Source organism: Heptranchias perlo, chromosome 10, assembly GCF_035084215.1.
Source record: "Heptranchias perlo isolate sHepPer1 chromosome 10, sHepPer1.hap1, whole genome shotgun sequence".
Taxonomy (NCBI): Eukaryota; Metazoa; Chordata; class Chondrichthyes; order Hexanchiformes; family Hexanchidae; genus Heptranchias; species Heptranchias perlo.
In genome coordinates this window covers 4,591,424-4,618,204 of record NC_090334.1, presented here as the reverse complement: position 1 = coordinate 4,618,204, position 26,781 = coordinate 4,591,424, and the positions used below count along the sequence as shown (strand labels likewise).

At 50.5% G+C, this 26,781-nt stretch overlaps 1 protein-coding gene across 1 annotated transcript in view; it reads right to left on the bottom strand.

Moving 5' to 3' along the window:
- sptbn5 (spectrin, beta, non-erythrocytic 5) overlaps positions 1-26,781 on the bottom strand; it is a 394,215-nt gene that overhangs the window by 213,349 nt on the left and 154,085 nt on the right. Inside the window, exons 34-38 of the mRNA XM_067991151.1 lie at positions 24,421-24,600; positions 22,328-22,531; positions 20,202-20,351; positions 10,897-11,001; positions 8,143-8,334 (exon numbers count right to left, since the gene is read on the bottom strand). Of these exons, the coding sequence (XP_067847252.1) occupies positions 8,143-8,334; positions 10,897-11,001; positions 20,202-20,351; positions 22,328-22,531; positions 24,421-24,600 (831 nt within the window). The remainder of the gene's footprint in view (positions 1-8,142; positions 8,335-10,896; positions 11,002-20,201; positions 20,352-22,327; positions 22,532-24,420; positions 24,601-26,781) is intronic.

Genomic DNA, 26,781 nt, shown 5'->3' with positions numbered 1-26,781 from the left:
TGTTTTTGAGATGGGGAGAGTGGGGTGTGTGTTTTTGAGATGGGGAGAGTGGGGTGTGTGTTTTTGAGATGGGGAGAGTGGGGTGTGTGTTTTTGAGATGGGGAGAGTGGGGTGTGTGTTTTTGAGATGGGGAGAGTGGGGTGTGTGTTTTTGAGATGGGGAGAGTGGGGTGTGTGTTTTTGAGATGGGGAGAGTGGGGTGTGTGTTTTTGAGATGGGGAGAGTGGGGTGTGTGTTTTTGAGATGGGGAGAGTGGGGTGTGTGTTTCTGAGATGGTGAGAGTGGGGTGTGTGTTTCTGAGATGGGGAGAGTGGGGTGTGTGTTTCTGAGATGGGGAGAGTGGGGTGTGTGTTTTTGAGATGGGGAGAGTGGGGTGTGTGTTTCTGAGATGGTGAGAATGGGGTGTGTGTTTTTGAGATGGGGAGAGTGGGGTGTGTGTTTCTGAGATGGGGAGAGTGGGGTGTGTGTTTCTGAGATGGGGAGAGTGGGGTGTGTGTTTCTGAGATGGGGAGAGTGGGGTGTGTGTTTCTGAGATGGGGAGAGTGGGGTGTGTGTTTCTGAGATGGGGAGAGTGGGGTGTGTGTTTCTGTGATTGGGAGAGTGGGGTGTGTGTTTCTGTGATTGGGAGAGTGGGGTGTGTGTTTCTGAGATGGGGAGAGTGGGGTGTGTGTTTCTGAGATGGGGAGAGTGGGGTGTGTGTTTCTGAGATGGGGAGAGTGGGGTGTGTGTTTCTGAGATGGGGAGAGTGGGGTGTGTGTTTCTGTGATTGGGAGAGTGGGCTCTGTCTGTTGCTTTGATGGGGAGAGTTTTGTCTGTATGTTTCTGTGATGGGACAGTGGGGTCTGTGTTTCTGTGATATGGAGAGTGGGGTGTGTGTTTCTGAGATGGGGAGAATGGGGTCTGTGTTTCTGTGATGTGGATTATAGGGTCTGTGCTTCTATGATAGGTTGAGTGGGGTCTGTGTTTCTCTGATGGGGAGAGTGGGTTCTGTCTGTTTCTCTGATGGGTAGTGTTTTGTCTGTATGTTTCTGTGATGGTGAGAGTGTGGTCTGTGTTTGTGTGATAGGGAGATTGGAGTGTGTGTTTCTGAGATGGGGAGAGTGGGGTGTGTGTTTCTGAGATGGGGAGAGTGGGGTGTGTGTTTTTGAGATGGGGAGAGTGGGGTGTGTGTTTTTGAGATGGGGAGAGTGGGGTGTGTGTTTTTGAGATGGGGAGAGTGGGGTGTGTGTTTTTGAGATGGGGAGAGTGGGGTGTGTGTTTTTGAGATGGGGAGAGTGGGGTGTGTGTTTTTGAGATGGGGAGAGTGGGGTGTGTGTTTTTGAGATGGGGAGAGTGGGGTGTGTTTTTGAGATGGGGAGAGTGGGGTGTGTGTTTTTGAGATGGTGAGAGTGGGGTGTGTGTTTCTGAGATGGTGAGAGTGGGGTGTGTGTTTCTGAGATGGGGAGAGTGGGGTGTGTGTTTTTGAGATGGGGAGAGTGGGGTGTGTGTTTTTGAGATGGGGAGAGTGGGGTGTGTGTTTCTGAGATGGTGAGAGTGGGGTGTGTGTTTCTGAGATGGGGAGAGTGGGGTGTGTGTTTCTGAGATGGGGAGAGTGGGGTGTGTGTTTCTGAGATGGGGAGAGTGGGGTGTGTGTTTCTGAGATGGGGAGAGTGGGGTGTGTGTTTCTGAGATGGGGAGAGTGGGGTGTGTGTTTCTGAGATGGGGAGAGTGGGGTGTGTGTTTCTGAGATGGGGAGAGTGGGGTGTGTGTTTCTGTGATTGGGAGAGTGGGGTGTGTGTTTCTGAGATGGGGAGAGTGGGGTGTGTGTTTCTGAGATGGGGAGAGTGGGGTGTGTGTTTCTGAGATGGGGAGAGTGGGGTGTGTGTTTCTGAGATGGGGAGAGTGGGGTGTGTGTTTCTGAGATGGGGAGAGTGGGGTGTGTGTTTCTGAGATGGGGAGAGTGGGGTGTGTGTTTCTGTGATTGGGAGAGTGGGCTCTGTCTGTTGCTTTGATGGGGAGAGTTTTGTCTGTATGTTTCTGTGATGGGACAGTGGGGTCTGTGTTTCTGTGATATGGAGAGTGGGGTGTGTGTTTCTGAGATGGGGAGAGTGGGGTGTGTGTTTCTGAGATGGGGAGAATGGGGTGTGTGTTTCTGAGATGGGGAGAGTGGGGTGTGTGTTTCTGAGATGGGGAGAGTGGGGTGTGTGTTTCTGAGATGGGGAGAGTGGGATGTGTGTTTTTGAGATGGGGAGAGTGGGATGTGTGTTTTTGAGATGGGGAGAGTGGGGTATGTGTTTCTGAGATGGGGAGAGTGGGGTGTGTGTTTCTGAGATGGGGAGAGTGGGGTGTGTGTTTCTGTGTTGGGGAGAGTGGGGTCAGTCTGTTTCTCTGATTGGGACAGTGGGGTCTATGTTTTTGTGATGGGGAGAATGGGGTCTGTGTTTCTGTGATGTGGAGAATAGGGTCTGTGCTTCTATGATAGGGTGAGTGGGGTCTGTGTTTCTCTGATGGGGAGAGTGGGTTCTGTCTGTTTCTCTGATGGGTAGTGTTTTGTCTGTATGTTTCTGTGATGGTGAAAGTGTGGTCTGTGTTTCTGTGATAGGGAGATTGGAGTGTGTGTTTCTGAGATGGGGAGAGTGGGGTGTGTGTTTCTGAGATGGGGAGAGTGGGGTGTGTGTTTCTGAGATGGGGAGAGTGGGGTGTGTGTTTCTGAGATGGGGAGAGTGGGGTGTGTGTTTCTGAGATGGGGAGAGTGGGGTGTGTGTTTCTGAGATGGGGAGAGTGGGGTGTGTGTTTCTGAGATGGGGAGAGTGGGGTGTGTGTTTCTGAGATGGGGAGAGTGGGGTGTGTGTTTCTGAGATGGGGAGAGTGGGGTGTGTGTTTCTGAGATGGGGAGGGAGGGATGTCGGTTTCTGTGATGGGGAGAATGGTGTCTGTGTTTCTGCGATGGGGAGGTTGTGGTGTCTGATTCTGCGATGGGGAGAGTGGGGTCTGTGTTTCTGCGATGGGGAGAGTGGGGTCTGTGTTTCTGTGATGGGGAGAGTGGGGTCTGTGTTTCTGTGATGGGGAGGTTGTGTTGTCTGATTCTGTGATGGGGAGAGTGAGGTCTGTGTTTATGTGAATGCGAGAGTGGGGTATGTTTTTCTGTGTTGAGAGTGGGGTATGTTTTTCTGTGTTGAGGAGAGTGGGGTATGTTTTTCTGTGTTGAGGAGAGTGGGGTATGTTTTTCTGTGTTGAGGAGAGTGGGGTCTGTTTTTCTGTGTTGAGGAGAGTGGGGTCTGTTTTTCTGTGTTGAGGAGAGTGGGGTCTGTGTTTCTGTGTTGGGGAGAGTGAGGTTTGTGTTTATGTGATGGGAAGAGTGGGGTGTGTTTTTCGATGATGCAGAGAATGGGGTCTGTGTTTCACTGATGGGGGAGTGGGGTCTGTGTTTCTGTGATGGGGAGAGTGTGGTCTGTCTGTTTCTGTGAGGGGAGAGAGGGGTCTGTGTTTCTGTGATGGGAAGAGTTGCGTCTGTGTTTCTGTGATGGGGACAGTGGGGTCTGTGTTTCTGTGATGTGGAGAGTGGGGTGTGTGTTTTTGTGATGGGGAGAATGGGGTCGGTGTTTCTGTGATGGGGAGAGTGGGGTCTGTGTTTCTGTGATGGGGAGAGTGGGGTCTGTGTTTCTGTGATGGGGAGAGTGAGGTCTGTGTTTATGTGAATGGGGAGAGTGGGGTCTGTGTTTCTCTGATGGGGAGAGTTGGGTCTGTATGTTTCTATGATGGGGAGAGTGTGGTTTGTGTTTCTATGATAGGGATAGTGGGGTGTGTGTTTCTGAAATGGGGAGATTGGGGTGTGTGTTTCTGTGATGGGGAGAGTGGGGTGTGTGTTTCTGAGATGGGGAGAGTGGGGTGTGTGTTTTTGAGATGGGGAGAGTGGGGTGTGTGTTTTTGAGATGGGGAGAGTGGGGTCTGTGTTTCTGAGATGGGGAGAGTGGGGTGTGTGTTTCTGAGATGCGGAGAGTGGGGTGTGTGTTTTTGAGGTGGGGAGAGTGGGGTGTGTGTTTCTGAGATGGGGAGAGTGGGGTCTGTGTTTCTGAGATGGGGAGAGTGGGGTGTGTGTTTCTGAGATGGGGAGAGTGGGATGTGTGTTTCTGTGATGGGGAGAGTGGGGTCTGTCTGTTTCTGTGATGGGGAGAGTGGGGTGTGTGTTTCTGTGATGGGAAGAGTTGGGTCTGTGTTTCTGTGATGGGGAGAATGGGGTCTGTCTGTTTCTGTGAGGGGAGAGAGGGGTCTGTGTTTCTGTGATGGGAAGAGTTGGGTCTGTGTTTCTGTGATGGGGAGAGTGGGGTCTGTGTTCCTGAGATGGGGAGAGTGGGGTGTGTGCTTCTGAGATGGGGAGAGTGGGGTGTGTGCGCTTCTGAGATGGGGAGAGTGGGGTGTGTGTTTCTGAGATGGGGAGAGTGGGGTGTGTGTTTCTGAGATGGGGAGAGTGGGGTGTGTGTTTCTGAGATGGGGAGAGTGGGGTGTGTGTTTTTGAGATGGGGAGAGTGGGATGTGTGTTTCTGAGATGGGGAGAGTGGGGTGTGTGTTTTCGAGATGGGGAGAGTGGGATGTGTCTTTCAGAGATGGGGAGAGTGGGGTGTGTGTTTCTGAGATGGGGAGAGTGGGGTGTGTATGTTTCTGTGAGGGGGGAGAGGGGTCTGTCTGTTTCTGTGAGGGGAGAGATGGGTCTGTATGTTTCTATCATGTGGAGAGTGAGGTCTGTGTTTCTCTGATGGGGAGAGAGGTGTCTGTTTTTCTGTGATGGGGAGGGTGAGGTCTGTGTTTCTGTGATGGGGAGAGTTAGGTCTGTGTTTCTGTGATGGGGAGAATGAGGTCTGTGTTTCTGCGATGGGGGACTGGGGTGTCTGTTTCTGTGACGTGGAGCATGGGATCTGTCTGTTTCTGTAATGGGTAGAATAGGGTCTGTGTTTCTGTGATGGGGAGAGTGGGGTCTGGGGGTCTGTGTTTCTGTGATGTGGAGAGTGGGGTCTGCATTTCCGTGATGGGGAGAATGGGGTCTGTGTTTCCGTGATGGGGAGAATGGGGTCTGTGTTTCCGTGATGGGGAGAATGGGGTCTGTGTTTCCGTGATGGGGAGAATGGGGTCTGTGTTTCCGTGATGGGGAGAATGGGGTCTGTGTTTCCGTGATGGGGAGAGCCGGCCTGTGTTTCTGTGATGGGAGAGTGGTATCTGTGTTTCTGTTATGGGGAGAATAGGGTCTGTGATTCTGTGACGGGCAGAGTGGAGTCTGTGTTTCTCTGATGCGGAGCCTGGAGTCTGTGTTTCTCTGATGCGGAGCCTGGAGTCTGTGTTTCTCTGATGCGGAGCCTGGAGTCTGTGTTTCTCTGATGCGGAGCCTGGAGTCTGTGTTTCTCTGATGCGGAGCCTGGGGTCTTTGTTTCTGTGATAGGGAAAGGAGGTCTATGTTCCTGTCATGGGGAGAATGTGGTCTGTGTTTCTGTGATGGGAAATTGGGGTCTGAGTTTCTGTGATGGGGAGAGGGGGGTCTGTGGGTTTTTCTTTAACTGACTTGCAGTTCTCTCCATGTGGAGTGTGTATTTGGATGATGATCATTTGTTGGTGCGGAGAGTGAGGGAGTGTCTCACGGTGCTGCGGCCGTGCTGATCTGATTAGGATCGGGTACATTCAATGCCGAGCAGCAGGAGCTTCGGTTCAATCAGCTCTATGGAATCCCAGGCCACCTCTCATTCAATGCAAATTCTCCTCTCTGCTGAGCTGGTAATGGATTAAGTTCGGAGCTGTACCGGGAGCAGGAAATCCCTTCTGTGATGTTCCCGTTAAATCATCTGTTCCTTCTATCAGACATATGGGAACCTGAGCAAATTTTCCCTTTCACCCACCATGCCTATAAATCAGAGGGTTTATTATCCATCTCAATGTACTGTGCACAGTACACGGGTAGCAGTGGGAACATGACGATGTGCACACACACATACAGCCTTCAATGAATTGCTCCCACAGCAGCCTCACGCTGCAAACAGTTCCTCCACTTTATTGCTGCTTGTTTTAAGAATATGCACAGCCTTGGGGGAAAATACCTCTTGGTCTCAAGTGTAACAACACCATAAACGCACTCAAATCTAAGCATTCACTACGTACATCAACCTCTAGCAATTCTAACCTCCCCCAGCCACCGACAGTCTTTGAAAGGAAATCTCCCCTAAATGCCGGGATACTGTGTCAGCTCAGAGCCTGTGCCCCATCTGTGGGGCCTGTATCCTTCCTCATATCAGCTCGGTGATTCCAGGTTACTCTGTGCTGGATGAACATGCTCAGTCTGAGCTGAATTATATAAAATCTGCTGTCTTTAGATCAGGATTCAGGCACCAGAGAGATGGGAGTGCCACCAAGGGATTTCTATCTGGTAACATGAAGGTGCACCAATGTGAGCACATGGCTTGCCCCATGAACTCTCTCCCAGATGCCTGGCCTTTAATCCCGCGGGCTCTGCCGCTGTGTGGAGTGTTCAGACAGTCTGCATTAATCCTTTGTTCCGCTCCGAGCAATGATCTCATTCTGGAGGTATTGCCGTCTCCTGCCACTCGCTGCCAGAATGAGCTCAGTAGAAGTTGCTGCCTGATCCAGCAGCCACATCTGTTCTCAATCTGCTGTCCTGGCTCGAGTTGAGGGCGGTGCAGTGAAGATTCTCCCTGCTAAAGCGCGCAAGTTTCATTGATAGCTTCCGTCAATTCAGAGTTTATAACTGTCAGGGAAGGTTGAACAGGCTGGGGCTCTTTTCTCTAGAAAAGAGAAGAGTGAGGGGTGATCTGATAGAGATCTTTAAGATTATGAAAGGGTTTGATAGGGGAGACCAGAACTAGGGGTCATAAATATAAGATAGTCACTAATAAATCCAATAGGGAATTCAGGAGAAGCTTCTTTATCCAGAGAGTGGTGAGAATGTGGAACTTGCCACCACAAGGAGTAGTTGAGGTGAATAGAACAGATGTATTTAAAGGGAAGCTAGATAAGCACATGAGAGAGAAAGGAGAAAAGATATGTTGATGGGATTAGATGGAGTAGGGTGGGAGGAGGCTCGTGTGGAACATAAACACTGGCATGGACCTGTTGGGCCGAATGGCCTGATTCTGTGCTGTACTTTCTATGTGATTCTATGTAACAACCTGTAACCCCCAGTGAAAGTGAACACGACCGGCTCATTTTCTCCCCTCTTCCCCTAAAGGTGTTGAGTGCTTGCTGGGGTGCAGCACCATCAATGTCGAGCATCCTCCAGTACCTGGGTACCAACAGCCCATCGTCGGGCAACCAAGTCAGTGAATGTCAGCGGATGGGAGACATCACAGCCAACATCCACACACACACAGGCATTCACTGCAGGGCTCATTGGATGGTGATCAGGACCAGGGAGCCTGGCCTCGTTGGGATCATTAAACTTTGTTAATTTATTTTTTGGTTATTATTAGTAGTAGAAAGATATAGTCTTGAAGTCTCAGCTTGGCTCACTTGACAACCTCACCTCTAAGTCAGAAGGTTGTGGGTTTAAGCCCCACTCCAGAGACTTGAGCATATAACCCAGACTGACACTCCAGTGCAGTACTGAGGGAGCGCTGCACTCTCGGAGGTGCTGTCTTTTGGACAGGTCTCGTCTTCAGGTTGTGGGTATAAAAGATCCCATGGCTCTATTTTGAAGAAAAGCGGGGGAGTTCTCCCCGGTGTCCTGGCCAATATTTATCCTTCAACCAACATCACTAAAACAGATTATCTGCTCATTTTTCACGTTGCTGTTTGTGGGTCTTGCTGTGCGCAAATTGAACCATTTGTCCACAAAACAACAGTGACCATATTCCGAAAGTACTTCATTGGCTGTGAAGCACTTTGGGATGTCCTGAGGTTGTGAAAGGCGCTATATAAATGCAAGTTTATTTGTTTGTATTAGCGAATGGACTGTTCTGTAAACACTGCCTGATCTGACCAGATGATGGAATTAGAAACACACGACTAGTTTGACTGGAGTTTCGTGTCTGTCCCTTCAGTGTGGAGCTTCTGGAATGTCTGCTAATGTGTTGTGTCTGCATAAACTGCTGTTGTGTTGTCAATGGGTGAGAGTATGGTGTGAGGCCGGCCCCCTGTATGGACAGCCAGGTGTGAGCCAGTACTGTACCTCAGTCAGGTCCTGGTTGAAACAGGCCAGCAGGCGGGCGGTGCTCAGGTCTCTCTTGCGGCTCTGTGACAGCTCCTTAATGCGGTTCCTCCTCTCTAGGATGGTGTTGAGCTTCTGTTGGATGCGACTGGCATCATCGCGCTTTAAACCCTCTTCTTTCAGCTTGCCTGCCTGCTCCTGCAGTGACATCATCTGAAACAAAACAAAACACCACCCACTGAATGGAGCAGCACATCTCAGGGACACTTCAGGCTCTGGGCCCTCACCACACACTTGACAAGTGCACTTCTTTCTTATTCATTCTCAGGATCTGGGTGTCACTGGCAAGGCCAACATTTATTGCCCATTCCTAGTCGCCCTGAGAAGATGGTGGTGGTGAGCCTTCTTCTTGAACCACCGGTACGACTGATAGGCTTACGAAGCAATTTCAGAGGGCAGTTATGAGTCAACCAGGTTGGTGTGGGACTGGAGTCACACATAGGCCCAGACTGGGTAAGGACGGCAGGTTTCCTCCCATGAAGGACAGCAGTGAACAAGTAGTGTTTTTATGACTATCCAGACCCTTACACAAGTACACTGGACATTTACACTGTTATACCAGGTCCTTACACAAGTACACTGGACATTTATACAGTTGTACCAGGTCCTTACACACGTACACTGGGTTTTTACACAAACAGTTAGACATAAACAGATGTTCACATTTTGTGAAGCGAAGATTCCTCCTATTATTACCCTATTTTGCCCCCCTCCCCTGGCGAACCCGACCCTTGCTGGGTACAGTCAGTGGCCACCCTCCAGTACATCACCCAAGTGCCCATTCTTTACAAGAGAGCCTGGACAGTGACCATCTACTGGCTATTCTACCCTGGGGGCTTCACAGCCGTGCTCGTAGCTGTCTCACCGGTGGGACACTTTCTAGCAGAGATCACTGGACTGGGACCTGCTAACCTGGCTGGTTTGCTCCATCCTAACTCGGAGAACTGTTGCTAAAGATAGTGCTCTTCCCACCTCAACTAACAAACTAAAACTTACCAACCTAAACAGGCTCTGCCACAACACACAGGACAATCATCATCAGCAGCCCCTTGGAATACCCATAAACTGTTTTCTAATGTACAATCACTGACACGTGGAACCATTTAAACACAGCCCGACCCACCCCCGGAGAGTTAAGCACAGCCCGGCCCACCCCCGGAGAGTTAAACACAGCCCGACCCACCCTCGGAGAGTTAAACACAGCCCGACCCACCCTCGGAGAGTTAAGCACAGCCCGACCCACCCTCGGAGAGTTAAGCACAGCCCGACCCACTCTCGGAGAGTTAAGCACAGCCCGACCCACCCCCGGAGAGTTAAGCACAGCCCGACCCACCCCCGGAGAGTTAAGCACAGCCCGACCCACCCTCGGAGAGTTAAGCACAGCCCGACCCACCCTCGGAGAGTTAAACACAGCCCGACCCACCCTCGGAGAGTTAAGCACAGCCCGACCCACCCTCGGAGAGTTAAACACAGCCCGACCCACCCTCGGAGAGTTAAGCACAGCCCGACCCACCCCCGGAGAGTTAAACACAGCCCGACCCACCCTCGGAGAGTTAAGCACAGCCCGACCCACCCTCGGAGAGTTAAGCACAGCCCGACCCACCCTCGGAGAGTTAAGCACAGCCCGACCCACTCTCGGAGAGTTAAGCACAGCCCGACCCACCCTCGGAGAGTTAAGCACAGCCCGACCCACCCTCGGAGAGTTAAGCACAGCCCGACCCACCCTCGGAGAGTTAAGCACAGCCCGACCCACCCTCGGAGAGTTAAGCACAGCCCGACCCACCCTCGGAGAGTTAAACACAGCCCGACCCACTCTCGGAGAGTTAAGCACAGCCCGACCCACCCCCGGAGAGTTAAACACAGCCCGACCCACTCTCGGAGAGTTAAGCACAGCCCGACCCACCCCCGGAGAGTTAAGCACAGCCCGACCCACTCTCGGAGAGTTAAGCACAGCCCGACCCACTCTCGGAGAGTTAAGCACAGCCCGACCCACTCTCGGAGAGTTAAACACAGCCCGACCCACTCTCGGAGAGTTAAACACAGCCCGACCCACCCCCGGAGAGTTAAACACAGCCCGACCCACTCTCGGAGAGTTAAACACAGCCCGACCCACCCCCGGAGAGTTAAACACAGCCCGACCCACTCTCGGAGAGTTAAACACAGCCCGACCCACTCTCGGAGAGTTAAGCACAGCCCGACCCACTCTCGGAGAGTTAAACACAGCCCGACCCACTCTCGGAGAGTTAAACACAGCCCGACCCACCCCCGGAGAGTTAAACACAGCCCGACCCACTCTCGGAGAGTTAAACACAGCCCGACCCACTCTCGGAGAGTTAAACACAGCCCGACCCACTCTCGGAGAGTTAAGCACAGCCCGACCCACTCTCGGAGAGTTAAGCACAGCCCGACCCACCCTCGGAGAGTTAAACACAGCCCGACCCACTCTCGGAGAGTTAAACACAGCCCGACCCACCCTCGGAGAGTTAAACACAGCCCGACCCACTCTCGGAGAGTTAAACACAGTCCGACCCACCCCCGGAGAGCTAAACACAGTCCGACCCACCCCCGGAGAGTTAAACACAGCCCAGCCCACCCCCGGAGAGTTAAACACAGCCCAGCCCACCCTCGGAGAGTTAAACACAGCCCAGCCCACCCTCGGAGAGTTAAACACAGCCCGATCTAATCTTGTATGACCTGGACACGGCCCTGATTTACCTTTTCCTCCTGAGTTGCCAGCAATTTCTCGAAGGCTTCATGCCGTTTGATGAGAGAATCCACGGTGTCCACGGATGTCCCCAGTTCACTGGACCTCAGATAAACCTGAAATAAGATCACAGCCAGTCAGCGCCTCACAGCCTCTGTGCACATTCAACTACATGTTGTCTCTTCTTACCAATTCCAGCCGTCCTCCCTTACCATTGATGACGAGGATCAAACAGCATGTTTGTACTCTGCCAGACAAAGCTCGAGACACCAGCTGCAGCTTGCCATTTTATCCTTGTGCCTGTCACCCTATCCCACTACATTCAAAGGTGCTACAAAGCTGCACTACCGTTTCAAAATATTCCACAGACAATTTAGTTTATGCCCCAGGGAGGTCACAAGGCAGCTGGATTGGGAAAAGGGAAAGTGAAACACACCTGCAGTAATGGGTGCTGCTCTGAGGTTTGAGCTGAGGCACATTGTTCGGGCAGTGTAGAGGGAGCTTTACTCTGTATCTAACCCGTGCTGTACCTGCCCTGGGAGTGTTTGATGGGACAGTGTAGAGGGAGCTTTACTCTGTATCTAACCCGTGCTGTACCTGCCCTGGGAGTGTTTGATGGGACAATGTAGAGGGAGCTTTACTCTGTATCTAACCCGTGCTGTACCTGCCCTGGGAGTGTTTGATGGGACAATGTAGAGGGAGCTTTACTCTGTATCTAAGCCATGCTGTACCTGCCCTGGCTGTACATTGAGCTAACACTGGGTTCCTGAAATTGCCAGCGCTGACATCCCTCACCTTCATGAGCGCAAAACTCTCAAAAAAGTTGAAAGAACACAGGAAACAGAAGTGTCCATTTTTCCCAGCTGCACCCTGTGACTCCAGAGGATAAAACTCCGTGACAGCAGATATCATCAATTACAAGCAACTTGCCACATGATACGAAGCTTGTTTTAGTCGAAGTGCAGAAGGGGATTAATGTTGAAGCATATCTCCTGGTAAATGTGGTCTAACCTTTAGAAATAAGCTCATTGATTTCCCGCAGGACACCTGAAGCACATTGGGAGTGGTACGGCTACTCTCCTTGTAACCAGCTTGGAGATCGATGCGGTTACTTTTGGCCATCCAGCGGCGATCTTTATTGTCACAGTTGTGTTTGCAGCACCGCACGGGAAGATTTGCCGCATTCTCAGGCTGACGAGGCCTGGCTTCAGAAAGTGCGGTGACGTTCTGGGACGGGCTGCTATTCCTCGTATCTGTCGGCGACTCGGTGGGACTCTTGGGAGCCTTGCGGCTCGTCTGGACTGGGGTTAAGCTGATGGAGACCACGTGGCCGCAGCCATTGGTGAGAGAGGGATTGAAGATACAATTCAGAGTACAACCCGAGGCCTGGCCCGGCCGGCTGGTATCATTCAGCTCAGGCCGTCTCCGCAACATGAGCACTGTTTGAGAGAAGTGAGGTGGAGGAGCGGCAGAGGGAATCACACCCAGTGCCTGCGTAGGGCAGCCCATTCGGGAGGCTCCAGGCGTGCTGTGAATCGAGATTCGGTGGCTTGATGTGCGCATTGCAGACTGTAGAGTCACAGTCAACGAGGCAACGTGATGTTCTGGTATGTTCCGCGCAGCAGCCAGTGTGACATGCAGCCTGCTGATCCGGTGTGCTGGCACAGAGTGGGTGGGCACGGGCACCCAAAGTGGCTTTGGTATCCCAGGCTGTGTCCAGCCACGATCAGCTTTCACAACTGTCTTAGGAGCAGAAGGGGACGACGAAGGGAGAGATGATCCGCCATCCGAGGGCATATTTGCAGGCGGGATCTGGTGTATCGCTACAGTCCTCTCCTTCTTGGAAACACCAGGTCTACAGGTCTGACTCAATGCTGCCCCAGGACTCATGCGCGAGCGGGTAGGAGAGCCAGTCCCTGGAGGGGTTGACCTTTCAGTACTGAGCACGCACGGTGACTTTGGACGCACGGTCTGGACAGGAGGTATCACCTCTAACGTGGAGAGATGGGTTGCAGAGGGGGCCAGCAAGGCGGAAGCCAAGGTGATGTCCATTCTGGAAACGCAGCGAGCAGGAGTGCCCGGTTCTGTTGCGGGCGCCGTGTCCAACATGGAGACTGAGCGTGCGGGGAGCGGTGTTCCTGCAGGTGCCGGCCAAAGCTTCTTACAGACCATGAAACGCTGGACTCTTTTTCCATTGCCTCGGTTCGACATTTTAAATCCCACAGTGTCTGAGCCTGACCTTTCACCCATGAAGTCTGCGAGAAATGTCAAGCACACAAACGCTGCAACTGACTGAACACGGGAAAGTGACGGTCCCGCAGCATTCTGAAACATCAGATTCACCTCATTAACTGCGAACGGTATCCTAGGGACGGTACAGGCCGTCACGAGCAAGAGAAACCAGCGAGTTAGTTACAGAGGATTAGACTCCAGCACTAGTCAGTGAGCCTCTGAGCAACACCTCGAGTTCCGGGAGTCTGACTGCGTCTGGGCACATGCTGATATCCCTTCGAGAGTCTGCTGGATCAAGCCCTCTCTTCTAGATGCAGATTTTCCTCCTTTAAACATTTGATCGACAGCAAGCTGTGAGCAAATTGGCTCCTTCCTCAAATTTCTAGTCCAGGAGCACAAGAGAAAAGGACTCAAAGCCGAGGAAGTCAAAGCTTTGAAAGGTCTTTTTGCCGAAATGAAGTCACTTGCAGCAGCGATGTGACTCCTGGTGCAGACACCCTGTGTGTGAACGGGTACATGAAACTGCTATGGAGCTGCTGGATAAAGTGGTCATGTCTTTAAAGCTTTCTCTTCCTAAGTCTCCGTACAGTTTTACATGAAATGCCTCACGGGTTCCACTAACCGATATTAAATTTGCACTGTTTCTGACCTCCTTGTGCAGCCAACAAACTGTCACCACTAGCCAGCGCTCACTGTAAGATGAACATGCACATGAGCTATAGAGGTGGTTGCTCAATTCTGTGGAGATTTTTCTCCTCTGTTCTTTTTTTGTGGAGGTAATTCAGACTAAACCCTGGCTGTGCACATCTCGGGGACTTGTTCAAATATATTCCCACCTTGCTCTGGGGTTAATGGTTTGACAAAGATTTTTTTTCACTCCATTTGAAAACTTCAAACCACTGCAGCCCAAATCTGCAAGATGACAAAAGCAGGTTTTGGGCTGAAAACTCCCCCTTTTTGTGCAGGAGTGCAAGCGTCAGCTCACCAAACTCGCCAGTGCCTGCAGAGCAGAGACAGCAGCTCCCAACACTGCTGACAACAGATTGTACAGATCAAGCCAGAGTATGTAATCGGAACTTGGATACAGCATAGTAACATAAACGAGGGTTGTACACACTCATAGAGACTGTGCTGTAATATAAATGATGGATGTACACACTCACAGAGACTGTGCTGTAATATAAATGAGGGAGTATATACACTCACAAAGACTGTGCTGTAATATAAATGATGGATGTACACACTCAGAGACTGTGCTGTAATATAAATGAGGGAGTATACACACTCACAGGGACTGCTGTAATATAAATGAGGGAGTATACACACTCACAGAGACTGCTGTAATATAAATGAGGGAGTATACACACTCACAGAGACTGCTGTAATATAAATGAGGGAGTATACACACTCACAGAGACTGTGCTGTAATATAAATGATGGATGTACACACTCAGAGACTGTGCTGTAATATAAATGATGGATGTACACACTCACAGAGACTGTGCTGTAATATAAATGAGGGAGTATACACACTCACAGAGACTGCTGTAATATAAATGAGGGAGTATACACACTCACAGGGACTGCTGTAATATAAATGATGGATGTACACACTCAGAGACTGTGCTGTAATATAAATGAGGGAGTATACACACTCACAGAGACTGCTGTAATATAAATGAGGGAGTATACACACTCACAGGGACTGCTGTAATATAAATGAGGGAGTATACACACTCACAGAGACTGTGCTGTAATATAAATGATGGATGTACACACTCACAGAGACTGTGCTGTAATATAAATGAGGGAGTATACACACTCACAGAGACTGCTGTAATATAAACGAGGGAGTATACACACTCACAGGGACTGTGCTGTAATATAAACGAGGGAGTATACACACTCACAGAAACTGCTGTAATATAGACGAGGGATGTACACACTCACAGAGACTGCTGTAACATAGATGAGGGATGTACACACTCACAGAGACTGTGCTGTAATATAAACGAGGGTTGTACACACTCACAGAGACTGTGCTGTAATATAAACGAGGGATGTACACACTCAGAGACTGTGTTGTAATATAAACGAGGGAGTATATACACTCACAGAGACTGTGCTGTAATATAAATGAGGGATGTACACACTCACAGAGACTGTGCTGTAATATAAACGAGGGATGTACACACTCAGAGACTGTGCTGTAATATAAACGAGGGAGTATATACACTCACAAAGAGTGTGCTGTAATGTAAATGAGGGATGTACACACTCACAGAGACTGTGCTGTAATATAAGCGAGGGAGTATGCACTCACAGAGACTGTGCTGTAATATAAATGAGGGAGTATATACACTCACAGAGACTGTGCTGTAATATAAACAAAGGAGTATATACACACAGAGACAGCCTTTTAATATAAATGTGGCATGTACACATCCAGAGAGTCAGTTCTGTAATATAAATGAGGGATGTACACACCCAGAGACAGTGCTGTAATATAAACGAGGCTCTATTCTGTAGTTACGGAAACACAATCTTCTAACATCACTCACAATGCCACCATGGAAATTAAATACCTTCAGGGACCTAATTTGCAAATTAAATACCTTCAGGGACCTAATTTGCAAATTAAATACCTTGAGGGAGTCAGTTTGGCTCAGCACTCCCCAATGAGTCAGACGGTTGTGGGTTCACCTTCCAGCCCGGAGCCTGAACTCATAATCTGCATTGTCAGAGAAGCTGTCTTTCAGATAAAAGGTTTAAGCAAGGCCCCATCACCCTGTTCAAGTGACTGTTAGGGGTCTGATCATTATTCAAAGAAGAGTGAGAATTCTGGCCAACATTTCCCCCTTGAAGAAGAGGGAACAAATGTCAGCCATGGCTCAGTAGTAGCACTCTCATCTCTGAGTCAGAAGGTTGTGGAGAGTCCCACTCCAGAGACTTGAGCTCATAATCCAGGCCGACACTCCCGGTGCAGTACTGAGGGAGTGCTGCACCGTCAGAGGTGCCATCTTTAGGGTTAGACGTTAAACCCACTCAGGTGGACATCAAACGATCCCATGGCACTATTCGGAGAGCAAGGGAGTTCCCCTGGTGTTGTGGCCATTATTTATCCCTCAACCAACACCTGAAAACAGATTATCTGGTCATTATCTCATTGCTGTGTGCAAATTGGCTGCTGCGTTTCCTACATTATAACAGTGACTACACTTCAAAAGTACTTCATTGGTTGTAAAGTGCTTTGGGATGTCCTGAGATTGTGAAACGCAAGTTCTTTCTTTTCCTTTTGAAGAAGAAAATACCAAAGGGTTGAGAGAATCTCAATCATCCTCAGCCTCGATATTAGCGCAGAGCTGGGATCTAAGCGGTTTCACCTCGACTATTTAAAGGGTCACTTCACAGCTGCAATGGTGGAGGAGCTTTGGAGTTCTATGGGTTGTGTTGTGTGAAGTTCAGGTTGAGAGATGGAATCAATGAGGGCAAAGGCTGCGCCCAAATTCAACGAGGCTTCCCCGGACGTACTGCTGGTGCAGTAAGGGTAAAGTAGGAGGCGCTGTTCCCCCAGTAATGGAACAAAAGACCTGCTGCCAAAACAAAGAAGGAGTCCGACCACACCCTTCAACCAGACGAAATCGAAGTTCTCAGCCGAGGGCTCAATTTCTGCCCCACTACCAAAATGGACTGAGGGGGGTGGGGTGCACTACAGGATGTAGGTGAATCTGCAATTTTCCTCACTTTTCCTGACCTGGCTCCATCACATCGCTCCTCACCTCCCCCTTCCTCCATCCACCACTGCCACTCATCCCAATCCTTATGTAATATATCACATCACCCAGGTCAGCTCCCCCAATTCTCAACACATGTCCTCAATTGCATGCTAGTGCCACTTGTGATGCAACTGCATGATAGTCACCCTCACCGAATGCACTGCATCCATTGGATGCACACATGCCTTACAGGGGCACTCATAGGTTTGTCATGCCCACTTGCAGGAGAAAAGAGCCCAAATTGCAAGGAAGAGGGAGAGGCCCACCTCAAATTGTGGAGCTCACAAATGTAGAGCAGGAGGCATTGGAGATAAGCGGCATGTCAGCATCACTGAGCATCGGAGATGGCGAGACTTGGACTTCATTGCTGCATGGTGACAGAATTAAATATCTCCGACCCACATCTCCTACAAGACCAAGTCATGTTGACTTGAATTCAGCACCGGATGAGATATGAGCACCTTAATCATGTGCATTTCAACATTGTTACATTCCCGTGATTAAATCATATCCGTCTCTTCTCTCCTCCAGGGCCATCACATGAAGAACAGGAACCCCTGCTCTTTGAAGACAACGATTCCTCAAAGGAGCTGATTCCTTCCGAGTGGGCACCGTCACAGGACACATGCGTACCAGGCACCAGCGCAGATACAAGCACTTCAGTGGGTCCTGTTAGACAGTTAGGAGGGATGTCATTTGGTAAATTGCATGTCACAAGTGAGCACGAGCAGAGAGTGGTGGAAGGGGCAGCGTACTCGTCGCCAAGCTCTGTTCAGCTGGACACAGATGCTGAACCAGGGGAGTCATCAATGAAAAGGAGAATGTTAGACGGCCATCAGCAATTGTGCACGGTACTAGCTGTCCTGTCAGACACTCTCCACAATGTCACAGAGGATGGAGGAGTCCAGCTCAAACATTTGTAGAGTCATGTCGCAGACCATTATGAGAATGTCTTCCATTGGGAGAGTGGCCTCCTCTGTGGAAGTTGAATCGCGACACACTAATCAGTCCCTGCAGACCCTGACCATGGCTGTGCAAACTATGGATGCCAATATTTCTGCGCCTTAAACAAGATAACAGATACATTAGCCACGGCCTTACAAGGCGTCACTGATCTGCTCCCCAGCAGAGTGGTAGGAGTGATGTGCCGCTGGCCCAGGAAAGGGATGATGACGATAGAGGAGATGAAAGTGGGAACTCCTCTCAAAGTGTTTCCACGTCTCACCCATTGCTCCCCCCTCAAGCAGTACCCGCCATGCTGCCTCCTCTCCCACTGGCCCAGACTGCTCCTGCACAGTCTTTGGCGAGGCCCTCATGGGCTCCAACACCCAGAGGTCATTGGCCTCGAGCACCAAAGAATTTGGAGCAAGGAACAGAGCAGCCTGCCTCTACCTCTGCTCAAGCCACAGGGATTGCACCATGTAGGAGTGCTAGAGAGAGAAAGAGAAAAAGCTTTGTAGTTCAACAAGGGTATGCACATGGGTGTTTATGAAAATGTTTTTGTAAGTACCTTTAATTTAATAAGTCACATAAAATTTATTAATTTGCACAACTGAGTGACTAACTGAACCATCGAGCCATTAGGGCATCGCTGGCATCCCCAGCAACAATGTGATCGGCTGGTCTGGCGTTAGGGGCTCCACCTTCATCTTCCTCCTCCTCTCCATTGGAATCCTCATCAGATGAGGAGTGCTGAGCGGTTTCTTCCTCCTGCACCTCTAGTCCTCGTGGCTGCGCTGGGTTGTGCAGAAAGCAGCACACCACGATTATCCTAGAAACCCTCGCTAGCGAGTACTGAAGGGAGCTTACAGGCCCATCCAGGCACCTAAAGCGCATCTTGAGCCCGCCGATGGCTTGCTCGATGACACATCTGGTTGTCATATAGCTCACGTTGTAGCGCTCCTCATGTTCATCGGTGGGGTTCCTCAGCCAGGTTTGAAGGGGTGGGGTTATCCCTTGTCGCCTAGCAACTATCCCTTAAGGCTGGTTCCAGGTATGAACAGGTCGGGGATGTTGGACTGCCACAGTATGAAAGCATCACGGCAGCTCCCAGGGAATCTGGCATAGACCTGCGTGAATCTTTTCTCGTGGTTGCACTCCAGCTGCACATTGATGGAGCAAAATCTCTTGCGGTTGACGAATGCTCCTGTTTGATCAGGTGGTGCTCAGATTGCCACGTGTGTGCAATTGATGGCACCCTATACCCGTGGGAAGACAGCCAGAGATGCAAATCTGAGTGCCCGCTCATTCTGGCTATTGTCATCGCAGGGGAAGTTTGCATAACTCCCAGCCCTGCCAAACAATCCATCAGTCACCTGCCTTATGCATTTATGTGCAGCCGATTGCAAGACCCTCGATATGTCTCTGGTAGAACCCTGGAAGGAACCAGAGGCAAAAAAATTTGAGGACAGTGGTGACTTTCACAGCAACTGGTAATGTGTGGTCACCAGGTCCAGCAGGGAGCAACTCTTCTTGTAGGAGACTGGAGATGTCTGCGAGCACCTGACGTGACAATCACAATCTTCAGAAGCACTGCTCCCCCGACAGGTCAAGGAAGCCGAGCCTCTGTCAGGCTGTACAGGTGGGTAGTGTCTCCTGCGACCCCTCTGTTGCTCCCACTGTACCACGTACTGTTCCCTCCACAGCATGCCCTTGCTGCTGATGATGCTGATTGTCTTCCTTATCCGACATCCAATCAAAAGCACATCTCCAAATAAGTCTCTCACAACAAGTACTCTGACCAAACCATTTCCCAGAGGGAACTGAGAAAGCAGTTGTGAGCACTGAACCTTTATTCATATCGGGACTCCCGACCTTTAACCAGGCCCATGAAGTGCCGCTCAATCTTGCCTCCGTTTCACTGACGAGTTTCCCAAACCCATGCAGGAAGCATTAATTACAAATCGCTACTAAATCTCATGAGAGGAGCCTCATTTAGTCTCCAGAGTGGGTTACTCAGACGCCCTGATTTCCAACGCGGTGAGACGTAACAGGCGCGCGCACGGCGGGTTAGATTCGGGTTCTGCAAATTTGACTATTTAACCGGCCCCCGACCCTCTCCCGCCCACCATGGTGTGTTAATATCCACCCCCTTGGGTCTGTGACTGCAGGAACAGCACTGCCCTGCACAGAGCATCTGTAGCCCAAGCAGTAAAGTTGGATTTGTGACTTTAGAGCCAGTGTATTCATTGGGATTCCTGCTACTCTGTCTGGGCTGAATTACCAGCAAGGACGGGTGTAGGAAGTATCGCTCTCGGTCGTTTAGGGACCGGTCCCACCTCCTGTGTCTCCCCTATAACCTCACCCACCTCCTGAGAGTTCATGATCTTTTCCATGTGGCCAATGTCTCTGTAGAAAATCTGCTCCAGGTACAGCCTTTCCAGCCAGCCCTTCTTCAGCTCCCACTGACGGTACAGACCCGACCTCTCCTCCTGCAGACCATGGACCTTGTCTCTGATCTAGGGAACAGGACAATGGATGGATTAGACCTGGGCGGATACAGACCGTTAGAAAGGGGGGAGGGGGAGATGAGAGAGCAGGAGATGAGAGCTGGGGAGATGAGCGTGAAGGAGATGAGAGGGGGGATAAGAGTAGGGGATATGAGAGGCGGGATGAGAGAGGCGGGATGAGAGGGGATGAGAGGGGGTGAGGGGAGATGAGGGATGAAGGAAGATGATGGATGAGGGGACACGAGGGATGAGAAGAGATGATGGATGAGAGGACATGAGGGATGAGGGAAGGTTAGGGATGAGAAGAGATGAGGGATGAGGGAAGGTGAAAGATGGGAGGAGGTGAGGGATGAGGGAAGGTGAGGGATGAGGGAAGGTGAGGGATAAGGGGAGTTGAGGTATGAGAGGAGATGAGGTATGAGAGGAGATGAGGTATGAGAGGAGATGAGGTATGAGAGGAAATGAGGGATGAGAAGAGATGAGGGATGAGAGGAGGTAAGGGATGAGGGGGGTGAGGGGAGATGAGGGATGAAAGGAGATGATGGATGAGGGGACATGATGGATGAGGGGACATGATGGATGAGGGGGATGAGGGGACATGAGGGATGAGGGGACATGAGGGATGAGGGGACATGAGGGATGAGGGGACATGAGGGATGAGGGGACATGAGGGATGAGGGGACATGAGGGATGAGAAGAGATGAGGGGAGGTAAGGGATGAGGGGAGGTAAGGGATGAGGGGAGGTAAGGGATGAGGGGAGGTAAGGGATGAGGGGAGGTGAAGGATGAGGGGAGATGAGGGAAGGTGAGGGATGAGCAGAGATGAGGGATGAGGGAAGGTGAGGGATGAGGGAAGGTGAGGGATGAGGGAAGGTGAGGGATGAGGGAAGGTGAGGGATAAGGGGAGTTGAGGGATGAGAGGAGATGAGGGATGAGAGGAGATGAGGGATGAGAGGAAATGAGGGATGAGAAGAGATGAGGGATGAGAGGAGGTAAGGGATGAGGGGGATGAGAGGAGGTAAGGGATGAGGGGGGTGAGGGGAGATGAGGGATGAAAGGAGATGATGGATGAGGGGACATGATGGATGAGGGGACATGATGGATGAGGGGCATGAGGGATGAGGGATGAGGGGACATGAGGGATGAGGGGACATGAGGGATGAGGGGACATGAGGGATGAGGGGACATGAGGGATGAGGGGACATGAGGGATGAGAAGAGATGAGGGATGAGGGGAGGTAAGGGATGAGGGGAGGTGAAGGATGAGGGGAGATGAGGGAAGGTGAGGGATGAGCAGAGGTGAGGGATGAGGGAAGGTGAGGGATGAGGGAAGGTGAGGGATGAGGGAAGGTGAGGGATGAGGGAAGGTGAGGGATGAGGGAAGGTGAGGGATGAGGGAAGGTGAGGGATGAGGGAAGGTGAGGGGAGTTGAGGGTTGAGGGGAGTTGAGGGATGAGGGGAGTTGAGGGATGAGGGGAGTTGAGGGATGAGGGGAGTTGAGGGATGAGGGGAGTTGAGGGATGAGGGGAGTTGAGGGATGAGGGGAGTTGAGGGATGAGGGGAGTTGAGGGATGAGGAGGGATGAGGGAAGGTGAGGAATGAGGGGAGATGAGGGATGAGGGAAGGCGAAGGACGAAAGGAGATGAGGGATGAGGGTAGGTGAGGGAAGAGGAGAGATGAGAGATGAGGGAAGGTGAGAGATGAGGGAAGGTAAGGGATAAGGGGAGGTGAGGGATGAGAGATGATAGATGAGGGAAGATGAGGGATGAGGAGAGGTGAGGGATGAGGGAGTATTGAGAGAGGGAGGGAGATGGAGGGAGGAAGGGATAGAGAAAGGGAGATGGACAGAAGAAAGGAGATGGAAGGAATGAAAAGGGAGGAATGAAAAGGGGAGCAAGAGAGAGGGGAGGAAAAGAGGTAGAAAGGAAGGGAAGAAGGGAAAGAAAATGAGGGAAAAAAAGAGAAAGAAGGGCAGAAGGTTCTCACATCTTTGGAGGTGGAGGATTCCTCCTGCAGGATCTCGTAGCCCAGGCTGACCACTTGTCTGAAGGTCTCCTCCCTAGCATCGATTTCAGCTCGAAGCTGCTGGTGCTGGGTTCGTTTCAAATCAGTCATGGAACTATCACGAGTCGTTTCCTCCACTTTCATCTCCCTCATCAATCCTGCTGACCAGGAGAAGTAATCCCGCACCTAGGAGACACAAAGTCCAGAATGTACATGGGAAAGGGAGGGTGCGTCCAGGCGTAAGAATATAACGTGGGCAGACCTGGCGCCTATTTCACTGAGGAATCCTCCTCTACACTGAACCTTTCTCCCTAAGTTTATTTTGAAAATGTTACTTTGTACACGAGTTACTTTACTATATAACATCCAGATCAGAACGATGCAAGAGAACATCCAGCAACTCCTCCTGCTACTGCACCAGTCTGCACACATTTCTTGGCTGAATTGATGCCGTTGATTTGATGGAGTGCAGTGCAGTGCAGTGGAGTTTCTTCCAGCATTCAGGCTACATAAAGACAAGTAGCTGTTATATAATTAGAAACATGAACTATTACACTCAAGATATACAGGCCCTTGGTGAGACCACACCTAGAGTATTGTGTGCAGTTTTGGTCTCCTTACCTAAGAAAGGATATACTTGCCATAGAGGGAGTGCAGCGAAGGTTCACCATACTGATTCCTGGGATAGCAGGACTGTCGTATGAGGAGAGATTGGGTCGACTCGACCTGTATTCATTCGAGTTTAGAAGAATGAGGGGATTTCATTGAAACATATAAAATTCTGACAGGGCTCGACAGACTGGATGCAGGGAGGATGTTTCCCCTGGCTGGGGGGTCCAGAACGAGGGGTCACAGTCTCAGGATACGGGGTAGGACATTTAGGACTGAGATGAGGAAAAATTTCTTCACTCAGAGGGTGGTGAAACTGTGGAATTCTCTACCACAGAAGTCTGTGGAGGCCAAGTCACTGAATATATTTAAGAAGGAGCTAAATAGATTTCTAGACACAAAAGGCATCAAGGGGTATGGGGAGAGAGCAGGAATATGGTATTGAGATAGAGGATCAGCCATGATCATATTGAATGGCGGAGCAGGCTCGAAGGGTTGAATGGCCTACTCCTGCTCCTATTTTCTATGTTTCTATGTTTCTGGAAGATCTCAATTATTAACCTGGACTTCAAAGAACTCATGGATATAAATGACTGTCACACCCTGTGTGAAGTATAATGCATAGAATCATAGAATCTTACAACACAGGAGGCCATTTGTCCCATCATGTCTGTGCCAGCTCTTGGAAAGAGCTATCCAATTAGTCCCACTCCCCTGCTCTTTCCCCATAGCCCTGCAAATTTTTCCCCTTCAAGTATTTATCCAATTACATTTTGAATGTTACTATTGATTCTGCTTCCACCATCATTTTTGGCAATGAAGAGAGAATTGTTTGACTTTGCACTTCCGGCAGAGAATCTCACCCATTGACAGCACACATCGGAAATCTGGGCCTGCACTGTGCACGGTGCTCAGACCGTTCATCTCTGATCTGAGCTTCAAGTGGGTGAGGATCCCTACCAGAAGCACAAGTGTCAGCCATGCTCAGTGGGTAGCACGCTTGCCTCTGAGTTAGAAGGTTGTGGGTTCAAGTCCTACTCCAGAGGCTTGATGCCAGTGTAGTACTGAAGGAGTGCTGCATTGTTAGAGGTGCCGTCTTTCAGATGGGTCGTCTTTAAACAGAGGCCCCATCTACCCTCTCAGGTAGATGTAAAAGATCCTACGGCACTATTTGAAGCAGAGTAGGGGAATTCTCCCTAGTGTCCTGGCCAATATTTATCCCTCAACCAACATCACTAAAACAGATTATCTGGTCATTATCTCATTTCTGTTTGTGGGATCTTGCTGTGTGCAAATTGGCTGCCCCCTTTCCTACATTACAACAGTGACTACACTTCATTGGCTGTAAAGTGCTTTGGGACATCTTGAGGCTGTGAAAGGCGCTATATAAATGCAAGTTATTTCTTTCTACTTTGTGCCGTTAAGCTTTTTGCTCTGAAGGTAATCTATTGCTTGTCGGTACTCACCAGTGCCAGGAACCGTTGGCTTTTACAGGCATGCTCCAGATCCTCTCTCCGCTGGTCCACTTTACTCCTCAGGCTCTCCCAGTTCTCCACTACCGCCTGCTGCTTGCCCTGCAGGGCCGCACTTTGCTGCATCGTGCACTTGTGTAGGACTTCATCAGCTGCATCCAACAACCCCTGCAACTAGGATCAGAGGGAGACCAGCTGTTACTACCCAACCCAGGCTTTCTCCGAGTCTTGCTGGGGTACAGTTCTGCAGGCAGTGGCTGGTGCGTGGTACCCCACATGCTGTTCCATGTCTGAGCCCGGACTGCGAGTACCGGTGAGCTATTTGAGGGGTAGTGGGATCACAAAACAGCGTAGTGAATATCTGGAAATCTCACCCACAACAGGCTGTGGATGCTGGCGGTCAATTGGAGCTTGCAAAACTGAGATCGATAGATTTTTGTTGGATAAGGGTATCACGGGATATGAAGCAAAGGTGCGTAAGATAACAAGTAGGAGGAAGGGCCAGGGAGTGGGTAGCAAACAGGAAGACACATATCGGAGAGAGAGGGGACATGGTATATTGTACAGAGGCACGACCAGAGAGAGAGGGGGAATGGTATATTGTACAGAGGCACTACGGGAGAGAGAGGGGACACGGTATATTGTACAGAGACACTATGGGAGAGTGAGGGGACATGGTATATTGTACAGAGGCACTACGGGAGAGTGAGGGGACACGGTATATTGTACAGAGGCACTACGGGAGAGAGTGGTGACACGGTATATTGTACAGAGGCACTACGGGAGAGAGAGGGGACATGGTATATTGTACAGAGGCACGACCAGAGAGAGAGGGGGAATGGTATATTGTACAGAGGCACTACGGGAGAGAGAGGGGACACAGTATATTGTACAGAGGGACTACGGGAGAGTGAGGGGACACGGTATATTGTACAGAGGCACTACGGGAGAGTGAGGGGACACGGTATATTGTACAGAGACACTCCGAGAGAGAGAGAGGGGACACAGTATATTGTACAGAGACACTCCGAGAGAGAGAGGGGACACGGTATATTGTACAGAGACACTACGGGAGAGTGAGGGGATATGGTATATTGTACAGAGACACTACGGGAGAGATAGGGGACACGGTATATTGTACAGAGACACTACGGGAGAGATAGGGGACACGGTATATTGTACAGAGACACTACGGGAGAGTGAGTGGACATGGTATATTGTACAGAGACACTACCAGAGAGAGAGGGGACATGGTATATTGTACAGAGACACTACCAGAGAGTGAGGGGACATGGTATATTGTACAGAGACACTATGGGAGAGAGTGGTGACACGGTATATTATACAGAGACACTACGGGAGAGAGAGGGGACACGGTATATTGTACAGAGACACTACGGGAGAGAGTGGTGACACGGTATATTGTACAGAGACACTACGGGAGAGAGAGGGGACACGGTATATTGTACAGAGACACTACGGGAGAGAGAGGGGACACAGTATATTGTACAGAGACACTACGGGAGAGAGAGGGGACACGGTATATTGTACAGAGACACTACGGGAGAGAGAGGGGACACGGTATATTGTACAGAGACACTACGGGAGAGAGAGGGGACACGGTATATTGTACAGAGACACTACGGGAGAGAGAGGGGACACGGTATATTGTACAGAGACACTACGGGAGAGTGAGCGGACACAATATATTGTACAGAGACACTACAGGAGAGAGGGGACACGATATATTGTATAGAGACACTAAAGGAGAGTGAGCGGGCACGGTATATTGTACAGAGACGCTACGGGAGAGAGGGGACACGGTATATTGTACAGAGACACTAAAGGAGAGTGAGCGGGCACGGTATATTGTACAGAGACACTACGGGAGAAAGGGGACACGGTATATTGTACAGAGACACTACGGGAGAGAGAGAGAGGGGACACAGTATATTGTACAGAGACACTCCGAGAGAGAGAGAGGGGACACGGTGTATTGTACAGAGACACTACGGGAGAGAGGGGACACGGTATATTGTACAGAGACACTACGGGAGAGAGGGGACACGGTATATTGTACAGAGACACTACGGGAGAGAGGGGGGACACGGTATATTGTACAGAGACACTACGGGAGAGAGTGGTGACACGGTATATAAAACAGAGACACTACGGGAGAGAGAGGGGACACAGTATATTGTACAGAGACACTCCGAGAGAGAGAGGGGACACGGTATATTGTACAGAGACACTCCGAGAGAGAGAGAGGGGACACGGTATATTGTACAGAGACACTCCGAGAGAGAGAGAGAGAGGGGACACAGTATATTGTACAGAGACACTATGGGAGAGTGA